The sequence below is a fragment of the Scyliorhinus torazame genome, chromosome 17 (assembly GCF_047496885.1).
Source record: "Scyliorhinus torazame isolate Kashiwa2021f chromosome 17, sScyTor2.1, whole genome shotgun sequence".
Taxonomy (NCBI): domain Eukaryota; kingdom Metazoa; phylum Chordata; class Chondrichthyes; order Carcharhiniformes; family Scyliorhinidae; genus Scyliorhinus; species Scyliorhinus torazame.
Window position 1 is genome coordinate 184,962,548 of NC_092723.1, and position 21,391 is coordinate 184,983,938.

The 21,391-nt window shown below is 46.6% G+C and overlaps 1 protein-coding gene across 4 annotated transcripts in view; it reads left to right on the forward strand.

Annotated features, from left to right (window-relative positions):
- The window catches only part of LOC140394502 (bMERB domain-containing protein 1-like), a 145,789-nt gene that overhangs the window by 41,052 nt on the left and 83,346 nt on the right, over window positions 1-21,391 (forward strand). The window contains exons 2-3 of one of the 4 annotated variants that reach the window (XM_072481827.1): window positions 62-956; window positions 7,423-7,580. The exons of 1 other annotated variant lie outside the window; for it this stretch is intronic. In XM_072481827.1, the coding sequence (XP_072337928.1) occupies window positions 7,478-7,580 (103 nt within the window). In that variant the 5' untranslated portion in view covers window positions 62-956; window positions 7,423-7,477. Of the gene's footprint in view, window positions 1-61; window positions 957-7,422; window positions 7,581-16,412; window positions 16,659-21,391 lie in introns of those variants that run through there. 2 more of the 4 variants (XM_072481828.1, XM_072481826.1) reach the window with 2 other exon arrangements.

Consider the following 21,391-nt stretch of genomic DNA (forward strand, 5'->3'; position numbering starts at 1 on the left):
TGCAGAAAAGCTCCAACAGCAATCTGACTGTCTCTCGCCCTCTCCCTCTAATCCCTCACAGGTCACCGAGCGACATCAGTATGGAGCCAGTGGCTATTCTTCTTATCACTGTGCTGGAAGAGCAGCAACGCGGGGCGGCACCCAGGGAAGACCCAACAACAGGAGATCGGGGAAAGCAGGGTAGACCCAGGGTCAGAGGCTGCACCAGCCATTCAAGACGCACAAAGGTGCAGAAGGAGACCAAAGGTGTATAGTGCCCTTTATGGAATTGTTGGACAATATGTGCCGTAGGAGACTCCGCTTCACCAGGGAGACTTGGCGTCACGTGATGATGTTGGAGGTCACCCGCTCCTTGTGGCCGTGAAGGTCATGGCAGCCCTCAACTCTTACATGTCGGGTTCGTTCCAGGGTTCCACAGGTGACATCTCACAGGCATTCGCCCAGGAATGCAACCCTGAGGTCATGGAAAAGAAAGCAAAATATATCAGTGACTAAAAATTCAATCAGGCAGATTTGCAGGCGCGCAATTAACCCACACTTGAACAAACTTTGTGAACCTGCTAATTTTCAACAGAGTGATGTGCAGCTCAGCTCTCAGCATTCTGTACACCAGCTGTGGGCTCAGCAGGAGGCCAACATGTTCTTGTGAGGCTAGAACCACTTCACGCCAGCCTGCATCTCTTAAAGAACAAAAGTGGAGGAAGATTCCAGCTGCAGCAATCCCTGGAAGAGGTTCAGGAAGTGTCCTGGAAAACACTGAGAAATGGCACAACACGAGAGCAAGTGGGCCCTCAGATTTTTAGATTCAGCACTTGAAGCTCTGGTTCAGGAAAGGAACAGGAAAAGAGATGTTCTGCATCCACGGGAGACTAGGCCCTCTGAACAATAAAAGGGATATAAAAGGACCTGGTTGCGGTGCGGGAAGAAGTTCAATGATCTCAAGATGAGTGGTCAAGGTCAGTAATTACCTCTTCATTTTCTACCCACTGGGTGTGACACCAGTCAGGGTGGGGGTGGGGGGCACCGTGGACATTAAGAATCATCAAGCATCAAGTGGGATTGAATATTGTGGTGGGTTGGACATGAGTGGGTCAAACATCCGGGAGGGCGTGGCAGTCAGGCATCGAGGGGCAGACACCATGGAGGTGCATGCATCAGGGTGTTGGAGTGAATTGGACGTTGCAGAAGGGTTGACTAATTATGTATGGCGCGGAGGTCAGTCAATCGGGGCGGCACGGTAGCATAGTGGTTAGCACAATTGCTTCACAGCTCCAGGGTCCCAGGTTCGATTCCCGGCTTGGGTCATTGTCTGTGCGGAGTCTGCACATTCTCCCCGTGTCTGCGTGGGTTTCCTCCGGGTGCTCCGGTTTCCTCCCACAGTCCAAAGATGTGCAAGTTAGGTGGATTGGCCATGCTAAATTGCCCTCAGTGTCCAAAAAGGTTAGATGGGGTTACTGGGTTACGGGGATAGGGTTCAGGAGTGGGCTTAGGTAGGGTGCCCTTTCCAAGGGCCGGTGCAGACTTGATGGGCCGAGTGGCCTCCTTCTGCACTGTAAACTCTATGATTCCTGGGGTTCTGATCACCTGCTTCAGGACCTACAAGCAATAAAGGAACTAAATGAAAGACCTGAACCTTCTCACCTCCCCTTAACTGCCGGATTTTCCCACAGGGAGGCGGTGGCATAATGGTATTGTTGCTGGACTAGTGATCCAGAGATCGAGGACAATGATCTGTGGACCTGGGATCAAATCCCACCACAGCAAGTGATGGAATTTAAGCTCAATGAAAGATCCGGAACTAACAGTCTAATGATTACCATTATTGTCAGAAAAACCCATCTGGTTCACTAATGTCCTTTAGGGAAGGAAATCTGTGTCCTTACCGGGTCTGGCCTACATGTGACTCCAAGACAATGTGGTTGACTTTTAAATGCCCTCTGAAATGCAAGCCACTCAGTGAAGGGCAACTAGGGATGGGCAATAAATGTTGGCCGAACCAGTGACGAACACGTCCTGTAAATGAATAAAAAATAAATTTAAAAATAAAATAAAAATCTAGTTAAATTGCTTCCTTTAAAGATTTCAGTGACTGACCCAGAGTGGATTCATCCCTCACCTCCAAACTCCTTTCAATCTAGAGGTGGTATGGATTTGAAGCTGGTTATTGTTGGGTTTGAGAAGTTTACAATTTTTATCTTCCTATCTACCCCAGCCCACCCACCTTTGGGGGTTAAATGTTCCCACCATATTCCCATTAGGATATAAAAATTAGAGAGGTTTTGCAAAAGCATTTGGAAACAAGCAGATTTGCTTCTAATTCCTGAAGATATATATATAAAATCATAAAACATTTCCCTCCTTATTAACCTCATTTCTATGGACACATTTTTGGGAATGAGATTGCAAAAGCTGCAAATCCTAATAAACAACAGAGGTGTCAAATGATACTGATGTTCATTTTGTTCAATATTAATGTCCTAGCTGCAACAATAAGTAGCTTTTTCATTACAACTGAATTCCTGATTCCAACAATTCATGCAGACAGCATTCCCTCTGGCAAAATATTATATTGCAGGATATCACAAGTAAAGAAAAACAATTCCGCAAATAGTGGGCGGGATTCTCCGATCCTCCGCGCGAAATCGTGTTCGGCGCGGGGGCGGCGAATTACCCAAAATAGGCTCCCAGACCAGCACATGATTCTCCAGCGACCGGAGAATCTCCGGCAGTCGCACACGCGTGATCGATGCGGTGCCAGTTGAAAGTGGCCCCGGCGGCGATTCTCCGTGCTCGAAGGGCACGCCAAGTTCCGCTGAGTCCCGCCGGCGTGGTTCACATGTGGTCGCACCCGGCGGGATTTTGGCGTTCTGGCTGCGGGGGCTGTCCTGGTGGGGGAGGCGGGGGGATCCGACTCCAGGGGGGGGCCTCCATTGTGGCCAGGCCTGCGATCGGTGGCTACCGATTGGCGGGCGTGCTCATTACCGGGGGGGGGGGGGGGGGGGGGGGGGACCTATGTACCTATGTTCCTCCGCGCCGGGCCCCTGTATGTGTGGGCGTGACTGCAGGGCACCGCCGGCAGCCGGAGCCGTGGGTCACACGCCGGGGCCTGCTAGCCCCCTTGAAGACGGAGAATCACTCCGGATTTTCTAGGAAAAAGTTTGGAGTGATTCCGCCCCCCGTTTTCCAGTGGGCATGGGGACTTAGTCCCCAGATATGAGAATCCCGCCCTTAGACTTTTAGCATCCAACAATCTTGCAATGATGGCACCTTTATGACAACATGTGTAAGCTGAAGAGAATTCACTTTTATTTCATTTTAGATCTGCGGGCAGCACGGTAGCACAGTGGTTAGCACATTTGCTTCGCAGCTCCAGGGTCCCGGGTTCGATTCCCGGCTTGGGTCACTGTCTGTGTGGAGTTTGTATGTTCTCCCCGTGTCTGCAAATTATCACGGCCAATCCACCCAACCTGCACATCTTTGGACTGTGGGAGGAAACCGGAGCACCCGGAGGAAACCCACGCACACACGGGGAGGATGTGCAGACTCCGCACAGACAGTGACCCAAGCCGGGAATCAAACCTGGGCCCCTGGAGCTGTGAAGCAATAGTGCTAACCACTGTGCTACTCTCTGACCTAGTTTAACCACTCTCTGGATAATCAAGTTTCTCCTTATTCTCCTATGAGATTTATTAGTGCCTATTGATATTTATATACCCTAGTGGTCCCCCTCACAAATTTTTCTTTATATCTACCCTATCAAACCCTTCATAATTTTCTCTATTTGATACCATTTCTTGTCTATTGAAAAAAGCCCCAGCCTGGTCATACATGAGAATAATATATTTGCAGTTCTAGTGTCTTCTTTGCACCTTCTTATCCTTGATATCCATTTTGTAATATGAATGGTATGACATGGAACTGAGTCTCACTGTCTAGAGACAAACTTCTACTGGCACAGAGCTCTGAACATGGGAATGTATATCATAAATCAGACATGAATTGAGGATTATATTTGTGCCAGGAAGCAATATATTCTGTGGTGTTAGCTCATACATTGTACAGTGCATTTTCTTTCAGATGCAGCAATAAATTACACTTTGCATTTATTGTTCAGAGAGTACAAGTAGTTTAGCCGTTCATCACCAGATCTGGTTAGATCACATTAGCACCTTGCTCTCCTCTGCCATCTGAATCATCCTGGATTGTGAATATAATCCCTGGCTTTTCATTATTAACGACCATTTCCTTAAATCCTCTCCCTTGCTCCATTCACCTTCTCCTCCAACAAGGGAGGCGCTGGTGTAGTGGTATTGTCACTGGACTGGTGAACCAGAAACCCAGGGTCATGCTCTGGGCACTCGAGTTCAAATCCCGCCACTGCAGATAGTGAAATTCAATAAAAATCTGGAATTAAAAGTCTACCATTGTCGTAAAAATCCATCTGGTTCTCTAATGTCCTTTAGGGAAGGAAATCTGTCGTCCTTACCTGGTCTGGCCTACATGTTGATTCTTAACTGCCCCCTCAAGGGCAATTTGGGATGGGCAATAAATGCTCCATGAAGGAATAAAGAAATGTGACTTCATTGTTTCTAAGATTGTCTTTGCACTATCCCTTGTCCAATAAGCCAAGCTCTACCTATAGCTACACCTGCTCCAGCCTGGATCCTACAGCTTTCTTCACTCTCTGAATATCTGTTGTTCACTGGAGGGATATGCTGCATTAAGCAGACTACATTAAGCAATATGTAAATAAATTCATCCTCGTTAATACAGCATCTATTATTATTTTGTGTCCTTATTTTGTGGAACCTCTCAAGACAATGCAAGGTTGACATGGATATCAACAGAACTGATAGTTCACGTTGTCACTGTTGGTAGTTGGAGGAACTTCCTCTGTTCAACCTTTGGGCAAATTGGGTGTAGACAGTCCTCGAAGCATGCTGAACTGAATTTCCATGCTTGCCTCCAATGTTGTAAATGGTTTAATTTACTCCGTTATGATCCCCATTATCTTCAAATCTGCCATCATCATCCCTTTTCTTCAAAGAAAGCATAAATCACTCCCTAGACCTTGAAAATTATGGCCCCATCTCCAACCTCCATTTCCTCTCCAAAATCATGGAATCTCTTGTCACTTCCCAAATCCAGGCTCATCTTTCCTGAAACTCTGTGATTGAGCCTGTCCACTCAGATTTCTGCTTCCTCCGCAACACTGAAATGGTCCTAAGCAGTCACCAATGGCGTCGTGAATGAAATGCACAATCTCTCCTCACCCTCCGAAACCTCTTTGCAGCCTTTAATTTGGTTGATTTTGTGTCCTTATTTTGTGGAACCTCTCAAGACTTCAGATTCCAATGCAAGGTTGACATGGATGTCAACAGAACTGATAGTTCACGTCCAGTGAACATCCTCGTCCAGTGCCTTTCCTGCATTATCTGGATTAGTGGCCCTTTGACCTTACCACTTAACTGTACCATTGTGTTACAATCCTAGTTGATGTTATAACTGGAAAGGAAGATCCCAGAATGGAACCCTGACTCAAAAGACCGTAACTTTTACTTTTCTTTCATAAAACATGGAGGAACAGAGTCACAGGACCGGCAATTAGTTTTAAGGCTAAACAGCTGGCTTGTAATGCAGAACAAGGCAGCAGCATGGGTTCAATTCCCGTACCGGCCTCCCCGAACAGGTGCCGGAATGTGGCGACTAGGGGCTTTTCACAGTAACTTCATTGAAGCCTACTTGTGACAATAAGCGATTATTTTTATTATTAATAACAAGAAAAAACATGTATTTAATATGAAAAATTGGATTATAATACAATGCTCCTTTACTCCCTCCTTAGCTCAACAAATACACAGAGATTGCAAAGTACATCTTAATCTACAATGGTATCATTAACATACAATGTCCCTTTTAAACACACAAGATGACTGTGGTCAAATGCACACTCCTCTCTGAACCCAGGTTAGTGGGCTGGATTATCTGCTTCCCCAGCCACGTATTTCTTGGTGGCTTGCCGTTCACTGGCGTTGGGATTTTATCTTCCCACTGCTCGTCAATGAGATTTCCCACTGGAAGCACCCTACGCCGCCGGGAAACCCGTGGGCAGGGGTTCGTTGCCAGTGGGAAAAGTGAATCGTGACAGCCAGAGAATTCCGGCCAGTGTCTGTGGTTTTCTCCTCAGAATCTCTACAGATAATTGTCACATGTGAATTTCCAAGCTCCACTCCCGAAAACATGCTTTAAATTCTATTTCATAATAATGCTTTCTTTAGTTGTTTGCATTCCAAAATCCAGTCCAGGTTTTATAAATTACACTTTCAAACAAAGCCTCCAATCCAGTTTTAATGGAAAATCCAGTCCAAGATTTCACATCAACCCCTTTAGGACTTTTTTGTCTTGACTGCTGTGCAAACTGCTCACAATTGCTTTAACTCTCGATTCCCAAAATGTATTAAAATGACATTTAACATTTCATCTACCTCTGAATTCAACTGTCCCATTTTAAATGTAGTTACTGTAATTGTCTCTTTAGTTCCACACTTTATTTACTCTTCCTTGGATTTATATGAACAATACCTTGTTCTCTGTTCTCTTAACTTCAGGTGTCTTAAACATTCTTTCTATCCCAATTCCCTGGTTATCTGGACTGTAACTTGGACTTTAGGAAGCCTGACTCTTTGCAGCTCCCTTCCTATCCAGTCTTTTGTCTGGCAGGGTTAAGAGATGTTCCCTCCCCGAAATCCTTTCTCCAACTCTTCTGGCTTTCAGTTAAAACTATGAATAAAGGAAGGTTGCCTCCTGTTGCTAAGCAATACCCCTGTTACTATATTCATTCTTCACTCCGTGGCCCTCTCTAAGCACAACAGAAACACAGTTGGAACTTAACCAACCTCTACACATACAAAACACCTTTATTCAGCATGAATCTAACTACAAGTTTTACTTTTCTAATGTTTGCCGATACAAATATAAATTCCTTAAAACTACCTTTGTTTTGCTAACAACTGCCTTTGTGTTGCCCAACTGTCAAAATTGGACAACACAAATGGATGAACCAAAACTTCCTCAAATTAATCACTGGAAAGACCAAAGCAATTGGTTTCAACCATTAACTGTGTTCCCGACCCATCAATACCCATCTCTCTGCCTGGCAACTCTCTGAGGCTGAACCAGCCCCTTTGCAACATTGATGTTGCATTTGGCCTTAAAGTTAAGCTGTTAACTCCAGGAAGAACATCCACCTCAGTAATATCACCTTTTTCAGCATATCTGCAGCTGAAACCCTCGTCCATGTTTTTGATACCTCCAGATTTAACTATTCCAATGATCTTCTGGCCAGTCGCTCACCTTCTACCCTCTGCATACCTGAACTGAAAATTAAGCAACAACATGATTTAAAAATTATTTTCTTTGAAGCTACCATGACAGCTATGAAAACTTACAAGGTGAAGTGGAGAAGGAGCCCAATTCCATGTTCCTGGAATGCTTTGGGACAAATATTTTTTCAACAGAGGCCAGGACAGAGTCGCCTCTCTCTCTGCTGACTGGAAATGAGGGTTCAGTACCTGGTGGTCGTGAGTCCACAGCTCAAAGCTGTTCATGTTTTGATTCTACTTTTAAGCAAATTTGTAGATTTGGTGATTATATAAATAACTAGTAATGAGGAATGGAATATTTTTCCATTCAATCAGGGTGCTTCATGAGATGAGCTGAAATAGTGATCAGAAAAGTTGGAAAACATGGGTTCAGCAATGAAAAGTCTTGGTTTGCTGAATACATGACTGAACATAGAACAGTACAGCACAGAACAGGCCCTTCGGCCCTCGATGTTGTGCCGCGCATTGTCCGAAACCAAGATCAAGCTATCCCACTCCCTGTCATTCTGGTGTGCTCCATGTGCCTATCCAATAACCGCTTGAAAGTTCCTCAAGTGTCCGACTCCACTATCACAGCAGGCAGTCCATTCCACACCCTAACCACGCTCTGACTAAAGAACCTACCTCGGATATCTCTCCTATATCTCCCACCCTGAATCTTATAGTTATGCCCCCTTGTAACAGCTACATCCACCCGAGGAAATAGTCTCTGAACGTCCACTCTATCTATCCCCTCATTATCTTATAAACCTCTATTAAGTCGCCTCTCATCCTCCTCCGCTCCTCCCTAGCTCCCTCAACCTTTCCTCATAAGACCTATCCTGCAAACCAGGCAGCATCCTGGTAAATCTCCGTTGCACCCTTTCCAATGCTTCCACAGCCTTCCTATAATGAGGTGACCAGAACTGCACACAATACTCCAAATGTGGTCTCACCAGAGTCATGTATAGTTGCAGCATAACCCCGAGGCTCTTAAACTCAAGCCCCTTGTTAATAAACGCTAACACACTATAAGGCTTCTTCACGGCTCTATCCACTTGAGTGGCAACCTTCAGAGATCTGTGGACATGAACCCCAAGATCTCTCTGTTCCTCCACATTCCTCAGAACCCTGCCGTTGACCCTGTAACCTGCATTCAAATTTTTTCTACCAAAATGAATCACCTCGCACTTATCAGGGTTAAACTCCATCTGCCATTTTTCGGCCCAGCTCTGCATCCTATCAATGTCTCTTTGCAGCCTACAACAGCCCTCCACCTCATCCACTACTCCACCAATCTTGGTGTCATCAGCAAATTTACTGACCCACCCTTCAGCCCCCTCCTCCAAGTCATTGATAAAAATCACAAATAGCAGAGGACCCAGCACTGATCCCTGTGGTACACCGCTGGTGACTGGTCTCCAGTCTGAAAATTTTCCATCCACCACCACCCTCTGTCTTCTATGTGATAACTCGTTACTTATCCAATTGGCCAAATTTCCCTCTATCCCACACCTCCTTACTTTCTTTATGAGCCGACCATGGGGAACCTTATCAAACGCCTTACTAAAATCCATGTATACGACACCAACTGCTCTACCTCCTCAAAGAATTCAATCAAATGTGTGAGGCAAGACCTACTCTTCACGAATCCGTGTTGACAATCCCAGATTAAGCTGCATCTTTCCAAATGGTCATAAATCCTATCCTTCAGGGCCTTTTCCATTATCTTCCCGACCACCGAAGTAAGACTAAGTGATCTATAATTACCAGGGTCATTCCTATTCCCTTTCTTGAACAGAGGAACACCATTCACCACTCTCCAGTCCTCTGGCATTATCCCCGTGGACAGCGAGGACCCAAAGATCAAAGCCAAAGGCTCTGCAATCTCATCCCTTGCCTCCCAAAGAATCCTTGGGTATATCCCATCTGACCCAGGGGACTTGTCGACCCTCAGGTTTTTCAAAATTGATAATACATCCTTCCTCAGAACATCTACTTTCTCCAGCCTACCCACCTGAATCACACTCTCATCCTCAAAAACATGGCCCCTCTCCTTTGTGAAGAAAAGTATTCATTCAACGCCTCTCCTATTTCTTCTGACTCCATGCACAAGTTCCCAATACTGTCCTTGACTGGCCCTACCCTCACTCTGGTCATTCTTTTATTTCTCACATAAGAGTAAAAAGCCTTGGGGTTTTCCTTGATCCGACCCGCCAAAGACTTCTCATGCCCCCTCCTAGCTCTCCTAAGCCCTTTTTACAGCTCATTCCTTGCTACCTTGTAACCCTCAAGCGACCCTACTGAACCTTGTTTTCTCATCCTTACATACTCTTCCTTTTTCCTCTTGACAAGACATTCAACCTCTTTTGTGAACCATGGTTTCCTCACATGGCCATTTCCTCCCTGCCTGACAGGGACATGTCTGTTAAGGACAAGCAGTATTTGTTCCTTGAACAAGCTCCACTTTTCATTTGTGCCTTTCCCTGACAGTTTCTGTTCCCATCTTATGCTCCCTAATTCTTGCCTAATCGCATCATAATTACCCCTCCCCCAATTATAAACCTTGCCCTGCCGTATGGCCCTATCCCTCTCCATTGCAATAGTGAAAGACACCGAATTGTGGTCACTATCTCCAAAGTGCTCTCCCACAAACAAATCTAACACTTGGCCTGGTTCATTACCCAGTACCAAATCCAATGTGCCCCCCCCTCTTGTTGGCCTATCCACATATTGTGTCAGGAAACCCTCCTGCACACACTGTACAAAAACTGCCCCATCCAAACTGTTCGACCTATAGAGGTTCCAATCAATATTTGGAAAGTTAAAGTCACCCATGACAACTACCCTGAGACCTCCACACCTATACATAATCTGTTTTGCAATTTCTTCCTCCACATCTCTATTACTATTTGGGGGCCTATATAAAACTCCTAACAATCTGACCGCTCCTTTCCTATTTCTAACTTCGGCCTATATTACTTCAGTAGGCAGATCCTCTTCAAACTGCCTTTCTGCAGCCGTTAAACTATCCTTGATTAACAATGCTACTCCTCCACCTCTTTTACCACCTTCCCTACTCTTACTGAAACATCTATACCCCGGAACTTCCAACAACCATTCCTGTCCCTGTTCTAACCATGTCTCCGTAATGGCCACAACATCGTAGTCCCAAGTACCAATCCACGCTCCAAGTTCACCTACCTTATTCCGGATGCTCGTTGCATTGAAGTAGACACACTTCAACCCACCTTTCTGTCTGCCGGTGCACTCCTGCGACCTTGATGCCCTCCTCAGTACCTCACTACTCTCGACACTGGCTTCTGGAACACAGCTCGTTTCCCCAGCCCCCTGACAAATTAGTTTAAACCCCCCCGAAGAGCCGCAGCAAATTTCCCTCCCAGGATATTGGTGCCCCTCTGGTTCAGGTGCAAATCATCCTGTCTGTACAGGTCCCACCTTCCCCAGAATGTGCTCCAATTATCCACGTACCTGAAACCCTCCCTCCTACACCATCCCTGCAGCCACGTGTTTATCTGCACTCTCTCCCTGTTCCTCACCTCACTAGCATGTGGCACCGGCAACAAACCAGAGATGACAACATGGTTTGTCCCGGCTCTCAGCTTCCACCCTAGCTCCCTAAATTCCTGTTTTAAATCCCCGTCCCTTCTCTTACCTATGTCGTTGGTACCGATGTGTACCACGACTTGTGACTGCTCCCCCTCCCCCTTAAGGATTCTGAAAACACGGTCCGAGGCGTCACAGACCCTGGCACCCGGGAGGCAACATACCACCCGTGAGTCTCTTTCGCTGCCACAGAACCGTCTGTCTGTCCCTCTAACTATCGAGTCCCCAATAACTATTGCTCTCCTGCTCTCCCTCATTTCCCTCTGAGCCACAGGGACGGACTCAATGCTGGAGATCCGTTCACCGTGGCTTACCCCTGGTAGGTCATCCCCCTCAACAGTATCCAAAACGGTATACTTGTTACTGAGGGGAACAACCACAGAGGATTCCTGAAGGAGGTGGAAGGGTGGGGGACACTACAAGTGTAGTGTCTAGAATTTAGAAACTGCAAAACTTAAATACAGGTAAAAATAAAACACTTAATCAGCAATCACTGCGCCCCGCACAAGAACAGCAATCAGCTGTTATTGGCCTGCACAAACAATTTAAATCTTTACTACTTACCCAGCAGTCACTCTGTCTCACTCCGACCGGATTCAGCTGGAAACTCCCAACAGTAAGTTAAAAAAAAAATTTACTCCCCTTCTCAGCAAGCACTCACTCAGCAACCACTGCGCCCGGCAAGATAACACCTCAGGGAAAAGAAAAACTACTTACCAGTCACCAGCCAATCACTTACCTGCAGGCTGTGACGTCACGGTTCAACTTCTTTCTACTTCTACCTGCCCTCGAGTCTCCCTCTTGATCTTTACTCGGCTGGGATCCTTACAGTGATTGTCTTTTTTTTGGGTTAGAGGAGGAGGTAGGGAGGGAAACACTGAAGAAGTGTTTCAGGTTTAACTCACTTGACAACAACTCCTCCACAAACCACCTTCAAGATACGGTGACCGCAATGCACTGATGCTAATTTTCCCCGCAACAGCCAATCAAGAACTTTGGAAGACTCTTTTATTTTGGTCCCTGTAAATAAGTAATGATGAATGACGGGTAAGGAAGATGAACTTAGAGCTTGGATTAGTACTTGGAACTATGATGTTGTTGCCATTACAGAGACCTGGTTGAGTGAAGGGCAGGATTGGCAGCTAAACGTTCCAGGATTTAGATGTTTCAGGCGGGATAGAGGGGGATGTAAAAGGGGAGGCGGAGTTGCGCTACTGGTTCGGGAGAATATCACAGCTGTACTGCGGGAGGACACCTCAGAGGGCAGTGAGGCTATATGGGTAGAGATCAGGAATAAGAAGGGTGCAGTCACAATGTTGTGGGTTTACTACAGGCTTCCCAACAGCCAGCGGGAGATAGAGGAGCAGATAGGTAGACAGATTTTGGAAAAGAGTAAAAACAACAGGGTTGTGGTGATGGGAGACTTCAACTTCCCATATTGACTGGGACTCACTTAGTGCCAGGGGCTTAGACGGGGCGGAGTTTGTAAGGAGCATCCAGGAGGGCTTCTTAAAACAATATGTAGACAGTCCAACTAGGGAAGGGGGCGGTACTGGACCTGGTATTGGGGAATGAGCCCGGCCAGGTGGTAGATGTTTCAGTAGGGGAGCATTTCGGTAACAGTGACCACAATTCAGTAAGTTTTAAAGTACTGGTGGACAAGGATAAGAGTGGTCCTAGGATGAATGTGCTAAATTGGGGGAAGGCTAATTATAACAATATTAGGCGGGAACTGAAGAACATAGATTGGGGGCGGATGTTTGAGGGCAAATCAACATCTGACATGTGGGAGGCTTTCAAGTGTCAGTTGAAAGGAATTCAGGACCGGCATGTTCCTGTGAGGAGGAAGGATAAATACAGCAATTTTCGGGAACCTTGGATAACGAGAGATATTGTAGGCCTCGTCAAAAAGAAAAAGGAGGCATTTGTCAGGGCTAAAAGGCTGGGAACAGACGAAGCCTGCGTGGAATATAAGGAAAGTAGGAAGGAACTTAAGCAAGGAGCCAGGAGGGCTAGAAGGGGTCACGAAAAGTCATTGGCAAATAGGGTTAAGGAAAATCCCAAGGCTTTTTACACGTACATAAAAAGCAAGAGGGTAGCCAGGGAAAGGGTTGGCCCACTGAAGGATAGGCAAGGGAATCTATGTGTGGAGCCAGAGGAAATGGGCGAGGTACTAAATGAATACTTTGCATTAGTATTCACCAAAGAGAAGAAATTGGTAGATGTTGAGTCTGGAGGAGGGTGTGTAGATAGCCTGGGTCACATTGAGATCCAAAAAGACGAGGTGTTGGGTGTCTTAAAAAATATTAAGGTAGATAAGTCCCCAGGGCCTGATGGGATCTACCCCAGAATACTGAAGGAGGCTGGAGAGGAAATTGCTGAGGCCTTGACAGAAATCTTTGGATCCTCACTGTCTTCAGGGGATGTCCCGGAGGACTGGAGAATAGCCAATGTTGTTCCTCTGTTTAAGAAGGGTAGCAAGGATAATCCAGGGTACTACAGGCCGGTGAGCCTTACTTCAGTGGTAGGGAAATTACTGGAGAGAATTCTTCGAGACAGGATCTACTCCCATTTGGAAGCAAATGGACGTATTAGTGAGAGGCAGCATGGTTTTGTGAAGGGGAGGTTGTGTCTCACTAACTTGATAGAGTTTTTCGAGGAGGTCACTAAGCTGATTGATGCAGGTAGGGCAGTGGATGTTGTCTATATGGACTTCAGTAAGGCCTTTGACAAGATCCCTCATGGTAGACTAGTACAAAAGGTGAAGTCACACGGGATCAGGGGTGAGCTGGCAAGGTGGATACAGAACTGGCTAGGTCATAGAAGGCAGAGAGTAGCAATGGAAGGATGCTTTTCTAATTGGAGGGCTGTGACCAGTGGTGTTCCACAGGGATCAGTGCTGGGACCTTTGCTCTTTGTAGTATATATAAATGATCTGGAGGAAAATGTAACTGGTCTGATTAGTAAGTTTGCAGACGACACAAAGGTTGGTGGAATTGCGGATAGCGATGAGGACTGTCGGAGGATACAGCAGGATTTAGATTGTTTGGAGACTTGGGCGGAGAGATGGCAGATGGAGTTTAATCCGGACAAATGTGAGGTAATGCATTTTGAAAGGTCTAATGCAGGTAGGGAATATACAGTGAATGGTAGAACCCTCAAGAGTATTGAAAGTCAAAGAGATCTAGGAGTACAGGTCCACAGGTCATTGAAAGGGGCAACACAGGTGGAGAAGGTAGTCAAGAAGGCATACGGCATGCTTGCCTTCATTGGCCGGGGCACTGAGTATAAGAATTGGCAAGTCATGTTGCAGCTGTGTAGAACCTTAGTTAGGCCACACTTGGAGTACAGTGTTCAATTCTGGTCGCCACACTACCAGAAGGATGTGGAGGCTTTAGAGAGGGTGCAGAAGAGATTTACCAGAATGTTGCCTGGTATGGAGGGCATTAGCTATGAGGAGCGGTTGAATAAACTCGGTTTGTTCTCACTGGAACGAAGGAAGTTGAGGGGAGACCTGATAGAGGTCTACAAAATTATGAGGGGCATAGACAGAGTGGATAGTCAGAGGCTTTTCCCCAGGGTAGAGGGGTCAATTACTAGGGGGCATAGGTTTAAGGTGAGAGGGGCAAGGTTTAGAGTAGATGTACGAGGCAAGTTTTTTACGCAGAGGGTAGTGGGTGCCTGGAACTCGCTACCAGAGGAGGTGGTGGAAGCAGGGACGATAGTGACATTTAAGGGGCATCTTGACAAATACATGAATAGGATGGGAATAGAGGGATACGGACCCAGGAAGTGTAGAAGATTGTAGTTCAGTCGGGCAGCATGGTCGGCACGGGCTTGGAGGACCGAAGGGACTGTTCCTGTGCTGTACATTTCTTTGTTCTTTGTTCTTTGAATGCTTGGTGATCAGACGCACTTCCCCTATTGAGAATTGGTTGGCAATTGTTGCCTTGATGAATGGACCCAGTGCTACATCAACCCCCAACTCCCTCCCGGACTGAACTCCCTCCCAGACTAAGCCCCCTCCAGGAATGAGCCCCCTTCAGGACTGAGTCCCTCCAAGACTGACCCTCCCCCCTGGGTGCGACTCCACCCCCCTGCCCCAGGTCTGACTCCTGCCCGCCCCCCCCCCCGAGTCTAACCAATCCTTTCCCCCATTCCCTAAACTATATAACTTATCTGCTCCCTGTAAGTTGTTCCTTTAAACCTCCTCTTGACAGCAGCTAGTGCTGTAAAAAGGAGCAGTGACTGAACTCTCTGCACCTCAGTTACTCCACTCCGATGCTTGCTGGGTGCAAACTTCACTGCTCCTATCTCTCCCAGACTGAGTGAGGAAAGTTGTGCGAGACGGGGGCTTCGGAATCCCAACATGGATAACTCCATTGGAAGGGGCAATCTGCCAGAGATTGCCATAATTTATTCTCCCCTGACCTCAAACCTATTCCTGACCTTCCCATTTTGCTGCACAAGAACTTTCCTCTTTTCCAACAGCCCATTTATGGGGCGCTGATGGCGGACTGGTAATGTCACTGGACTAGTAATCCAGAGGTTAAGGTCTTGGGGCCATGGGTTTGAATCCCACTTATGGCAATTAGTGGAATTTAAATAAACCTGGAATTTTAAAATTTTTTATTTGGAGTACCCAATTCATTTTTTCCAATTAAGGGGCAATTTAGCGTGTTCAATCCACCTAGCCTGCACATCTTTGGGTTGTGGGGGTGAAACCCACGCAAACACGGGGAGAATGTGCAAACTCCACACGGACAGTGACCCAGAGCCGGGATCGAACCTGGGATCTCGGCGCCTTGAGACTGCAGTGCTAACCACTGCGCCACCGTGCTGCCCTTAAACTTGGAACATAATAAACTATAACTGATCATCGCAGAAACCCATCTGGTTCACTAATGCCCCTTTCGGGAAGGAAATCTGCCGACCTTGCCGGGTCTGGCCTCCATGTGACTCCAGATCCACAGCAATGTGGTTGACTCTTAAATAGCCTCTGAAGTGGCCATCAAGTCATTCAGTTCAAGGGTAATTAGGGATGGGCAGCCAATGCTGAGCCAACCAGGGACACCAACATCCTGTGAAAGAACATAAGAAAAAATAAATAAAACCCATCACTTGTGCGCCCAACTTAAGAGATACTGGACTTGAAAGGTTTAGGGGAACTCTGCTGCCCTCAGCCCCCCTCCCTCCCTCCCCCTCTCCACAGATGCTGCCAGAGCTGCTGAGTGTTTCTAGAGATTTCTCCCATTGTGTTTTCTTCGCCAATATGGGGACACAGGCACAGAAGAGCAGGGATGATGTGGGAGACATGAGGAGGCGACCTCCCTGGTCTGGGTATGTTTAGTTTCAGGGAGGTGGGAGGTGCAGACGCTGGGATCTGCCCCTGCTACATCGTATACATGCGCACTGGCCAGCAGCCCTTTGCAAAAGCGCTGACATCAGCGAGGGAGGTGGGTGGCAGGATGGAGTGAGAGTGAGAGGCGAGCAGAGAGAGAGGGAGCAGAGAGGAGGCAGGAGCAGCGCTGCACACACACAAACACCAAGCCAGCAGCAGCAGCATGGAGCTGAAAACCTCACCCACAGCATCCCTGGACAGCCGGGGCTCACTGAGGAGCTACGGGGCAGTGCAGGAGACAGAGTGGAACAGACTGACCGCAGTCCAAGGCAAGTACTCGCTTCCCAGCTGCCGGGGGAAGGGTGGCAGCTTTCTGCCTGCGGGGTGGGGGGGTGGGGGAAATAGGTGTGATACAACCCGGGGTGGGCAGGAGAGGCAGATTGCATCGCTATCCCTGCGCAATTCAACAGCAATCTCTGATTTCACCTTCCCCCTGCACCCCTGGGTGCCAGAGATAGTCACAGCGGGGATAGATGATACAGAGAGAGTGAGCATTAGAGCAGAGGACTGTGCCTCAATGAACAGGGGGATGGGAGGGGGCGGGTAGGAAAAGCTTCCCCAGTCTGAGATGCAGATTTTACGTTGCAGTGTAAAAATGCAATCCAAATGCATTTATTCTGATGGGTTGATTTTGCAACAACAAAGCCACATTTTGAGGCTAATTTGGTCGGCAAAATGTTGGATTTCGGCTCTTTATCCATCATATCCGCGCGCACACACACACACATCCAAGTTTGATTGACAATTTAAAAAAAATCACAGTGGAGATTGCTAAATGTTCTGTTACATCTGACACGACAATGTCACCTGGGAATGGGTTTTAGATTTGGGGGTTTTGCTGATTAAGATTGTACAAAACCTTCCCCCAGGGTAGTTGCTTCAATAGAATGTGTATTGCATTTAAAGTGGAGTAGAAACAAACAACAAAAAGATTGCCAGAAATACACATCAGGACCACCAGCATCTGTAAAAGGACAGGTTAACATTTCGGGGTTAGATATTCCCAGTGCTCATGATGAATACAATATCGTCATGTCAACATGGAAACTGAAATTTTGCACAAACTTATTCTGATAATTGAAACGAGCGAATGAATTTCCAACACCCGGTTCACATTATGACGTCTTACAACACCAGGTTAAAGTCCAACAGGTTTGTTTCAAACACTAGCTTTCGGAGCACTGCTCCTTCCTCCTGAGGAAGGAGCTGCGCTCCGAAAGCTAGTGTTTGAAACAAACCTGTTGGACTTTAACCTGGTGTTGTAAGACTTTTTACTGTGCTCACCCCAGTCCAACCCCGGCACCTCCACATCATGGTTCACATTATGTAATAGTAAAACGGCATTCAGCAACATCGGATGATGGGAAGCATACCTGAGTCAACAATTATTAGCCCCATTTAAAATGCTGGCACGCTTCATGAGTAATCCAGCTCCACAGTCAAATCCCTGCTGTATCCTGGGACACAATACATACCTAAAGTAAAATAGTATCAAATTATTGCTCAGTGACATTGTGCAGTTGTTTGGTACAGAGCAGCTTGATAGAACACCAATAGAGTTTACTTTAAGACAGTTGTTTTGCAAAGGTTTGCAGAACAATTAATTTCTCTGTACAAAATCAAACATTGCATCTCTAAGATTGCCAGCTTGAATGATTCCACATCCATCTAGAACCCAGTGTAATAGAAACAGGGAGGAAATTATTGCGAACGCTATTCCACAAATTACCATACTGCTTATTTACATGATGTGGAGATGCCGGCGTTGGACTGGGGCGAGCACAGTAAGACGTCTGACAACACCAGGTTAAAGTCCAACAGGTTTGTTTCGAATCACTAGCTTTCGGAGCACTGCTCCTTCCTCAGGTGAATGCAGAGGTATGTTCCAGAAACATATATATAGACAAATTCAAAGATGCAAGACAATGCTGTGAATGAAATGACATGAATGAAAATGAAATGAAATGAAAATTGCTTATTGTCACGCGTAGACTTCAATGAAGTTACTGTGAAAAGCCCCTAGTCGCCACATTCCGGCACCTGTTCGGGGAGGCTGATACGGGAATTGAACCGTGCTGCTGGCCTGCCTTTGTCTGCTTTAAAAGCCAGCGATTTAGCCCAGTGTGCGAGCATTTGCAGTTAATTAAGTATTCACAAATCCAGAGATAGGGTTAACCCCAGGTTAAAGAGGTGTGAATTGTCTCAAGCATCTTTGAATTTGTCTTACCAGGGGTAAGCCATGGGATACAGGTCTCTGGCATAGAGTCTGTCCCTGTTGCTCAGAAGAGAAGGGGGGAGAGGAGTAGAGCATTAGTCATTGGAGACTCCATAGTTAGGGGGATAGATAGGAGATTCTGTGGGAACGAGAGAGACTCGCGGTTGGTGTGTTGCCTCCCAGGTGCCAGGGTGCATGATGTCTCGGATCGTGTTTTCGGGATCCTTAAGGGGGAGGGGGAGCAGCCCCAAGTCGTGATCCACATAGGTACCAATGACATAGGTAGGAAAAGGGATAGGGATGTAAGGCAGGAATTCATGGAGCTAGGATGGAAACTTAGATCTAGGGCAAACAGAGTTATTATCTCTGGGTTGTTACCCGTGCCACGTGCTAGCGAGACGAGGAATAGGGAGAGAGAGGAGTTGAACACGTGGCTACAGGGATGGTGCAGGAGGGAGGGTTTCAGATTTCTGGATAATTGGGACTCATTCTGGGGTGGTTGGGACCTCTACAAACGGGATGGTCTACACCTGGACCAGAGGGGTACCAATATCCTTGGGGGGGAAATTTGCTAATGCTCTTCGGGAGGGTTTAAACTAGTTCAGCAGGGGCTTGGGAGCCTGAATTGTAGCTCCAGTATACAGGAGGTTGAGAGTAGTGAGGACATGAGTAAGGTTTCAAAGTTGCAGGAGTGTACCGGCAGGCAGGAAGGTGGTTTAAAGTGTGTCTTCAATGCCAGGATCATCCAGAATAAGGTGGGTGAACTTGCGGCATGGGTTGGTACCTGGGACTTCGATGTAGTGGCCATTTCGGAGACATGGATAGAGCAGGGACAGGAATGGTTGTTGCAGGTGACGGGGTTTAGATATTTCAGTAAGCTCAGGTAAGGTGGTAAAAGAGGGGGAGGGGTGGCATTGTTAGTCAAGGACAGTATTACAGTGGCAGAAAGGACGTTTGATGAGGACTCGTCTACTGAGGTACTATGGGCTGAGGTTAGAAACAGGAAAGGAGAGGTCACCCTGTTAGGTGTTTTCTGTAGGCTTCCGAAAAGTTCCAGAGATGTAGAGGAAAGGATTGCAAAGATGATTCTGGATAGGAACGAAAGCAACAGGGTAGTTGTTATGGGGGACTTTATAACTTTCCAAATATTGACTGGAAAAGCTATAGTTCGAGGACTTTAGATGGGTCTGTTTTTGTCCAATGTGTGCAGGAGGGTTTCCTGACACGGTATGTAGATAGGCCAACGAGAGGCGAGGCCATATTGGATTTGGTACTGGGTAATGAACCAGGACAGGTGTTAGATTTGGAGGTAGGTGAGCACTTTGGTGATAGTGACCACAATTTGATTAAGTTTACTTTAGTGATGGAAAGGGTTAGGTATATACCGCAGGGCAAGAGTTATATCTGGGGGAAAGGCAATTATGATGCGATGAGGCAAGACTTAGGATGCATCGGATGGAGAGGAAAACTGCAGGGGATGGGCACAATGGAAATGTGGAGCTTGTTCAAGGAACAGCTACTGCGTGTCCTTGATAAGTATGTACCTGTCAGACAGGGAGGAAGTGGTCGAGCAAGGGAACCGTGGTTTATTAAAGTCGAAACACTTGTCAAGAGGAAGAAGGAGGCTTATGTAAAGATGAGACATGAAGGTTCAGTTAGGGCGCTCGAGAGTTACAAGTTAGCTAGGAAGGACGTAAAGAGAGAGCTAAGAAGAGCCAGGAGGGGACATGAGAAGTCTTTGACAGGTAGGATCAAGGATAACCCTAAAGCTTTCTATAGATATGTCAGGAATAAACGAATGACTAGGGTAAGAGTAGGGCCAGTCAAGGACAGTAGTGGGAAGTTGTGCTTGGAGTCCGAGGAGATAGGAGAGGTGCTAAATGAATATTTTTCGTCAGTATTCACACAGGAAAAAGACAATGTTGTCGAGGAGAATACTGAGATTCAGGCTACTAGACTAGAAGGGCTTGAGGTTCATAAGGAGGAGGTGTTAGCAATTCTGGAAAGTGTGAAAATAGATAAGTCCTCTGGGCCGGATGGGATTTATCCTAGGATTCTCTGGGAAGCTAGGGAGGAGATTACTGAGCCTTTTGCTTTGATCTTTAAGTCATCTTTGTCTACAGGAATAGTGTCAGAAGACTGGAGGATAGCAAATGTTGTCCCCTTGTTCAAGAAGGGGAGTAGAGACAACCCTGGTAACTATAGACCAGTGAGCCTTATATCTGTTGTGGGCAAAATCTTGGAAAGGTTTATAAGAGATAGGATGTATAATCATCTGGAAAGGAATAATTTGATTGGAGATAGTCAACACGGTTTTGTGAAGGGTAGGTCGTGCCTCACAAACCTTATTGAGTTCTTTGAGAATGTGACCAAACAGGTGGATGAGGGTAAAGCAGTTGATGTGGTGTATATGGATTTCAGTAAAGCGTTTGATAAGGTTCCCCACGGTAGGCTACTGCAGAAAATACAGAGGCATGGGATTCAGGGTAATTTAGCAGTTTGGATCAGAAATTGGCTAGCTGGAAGAAGACAAAGCATGGGAAATGTTCAGACTGGAGTTCAGTTACTAGTGGTGTACCACAAGGATCTGTTTTGGGGCCACTGCTGTTTGTCATTTTTATAAATGACCTGGAGGAGGGCGTAGAAGGATGGGTGAGTAAATTTGCGGATGACACTAAAGTCGGTGGAGTTGTGGACAGTGCGGAAGGATGTTACAAGTTACAGAGGGACATAGATAAGCTGCAGCGCTGGGCTGAGAGGTGGCAAATGGAGTTTATTGCAGAAAAG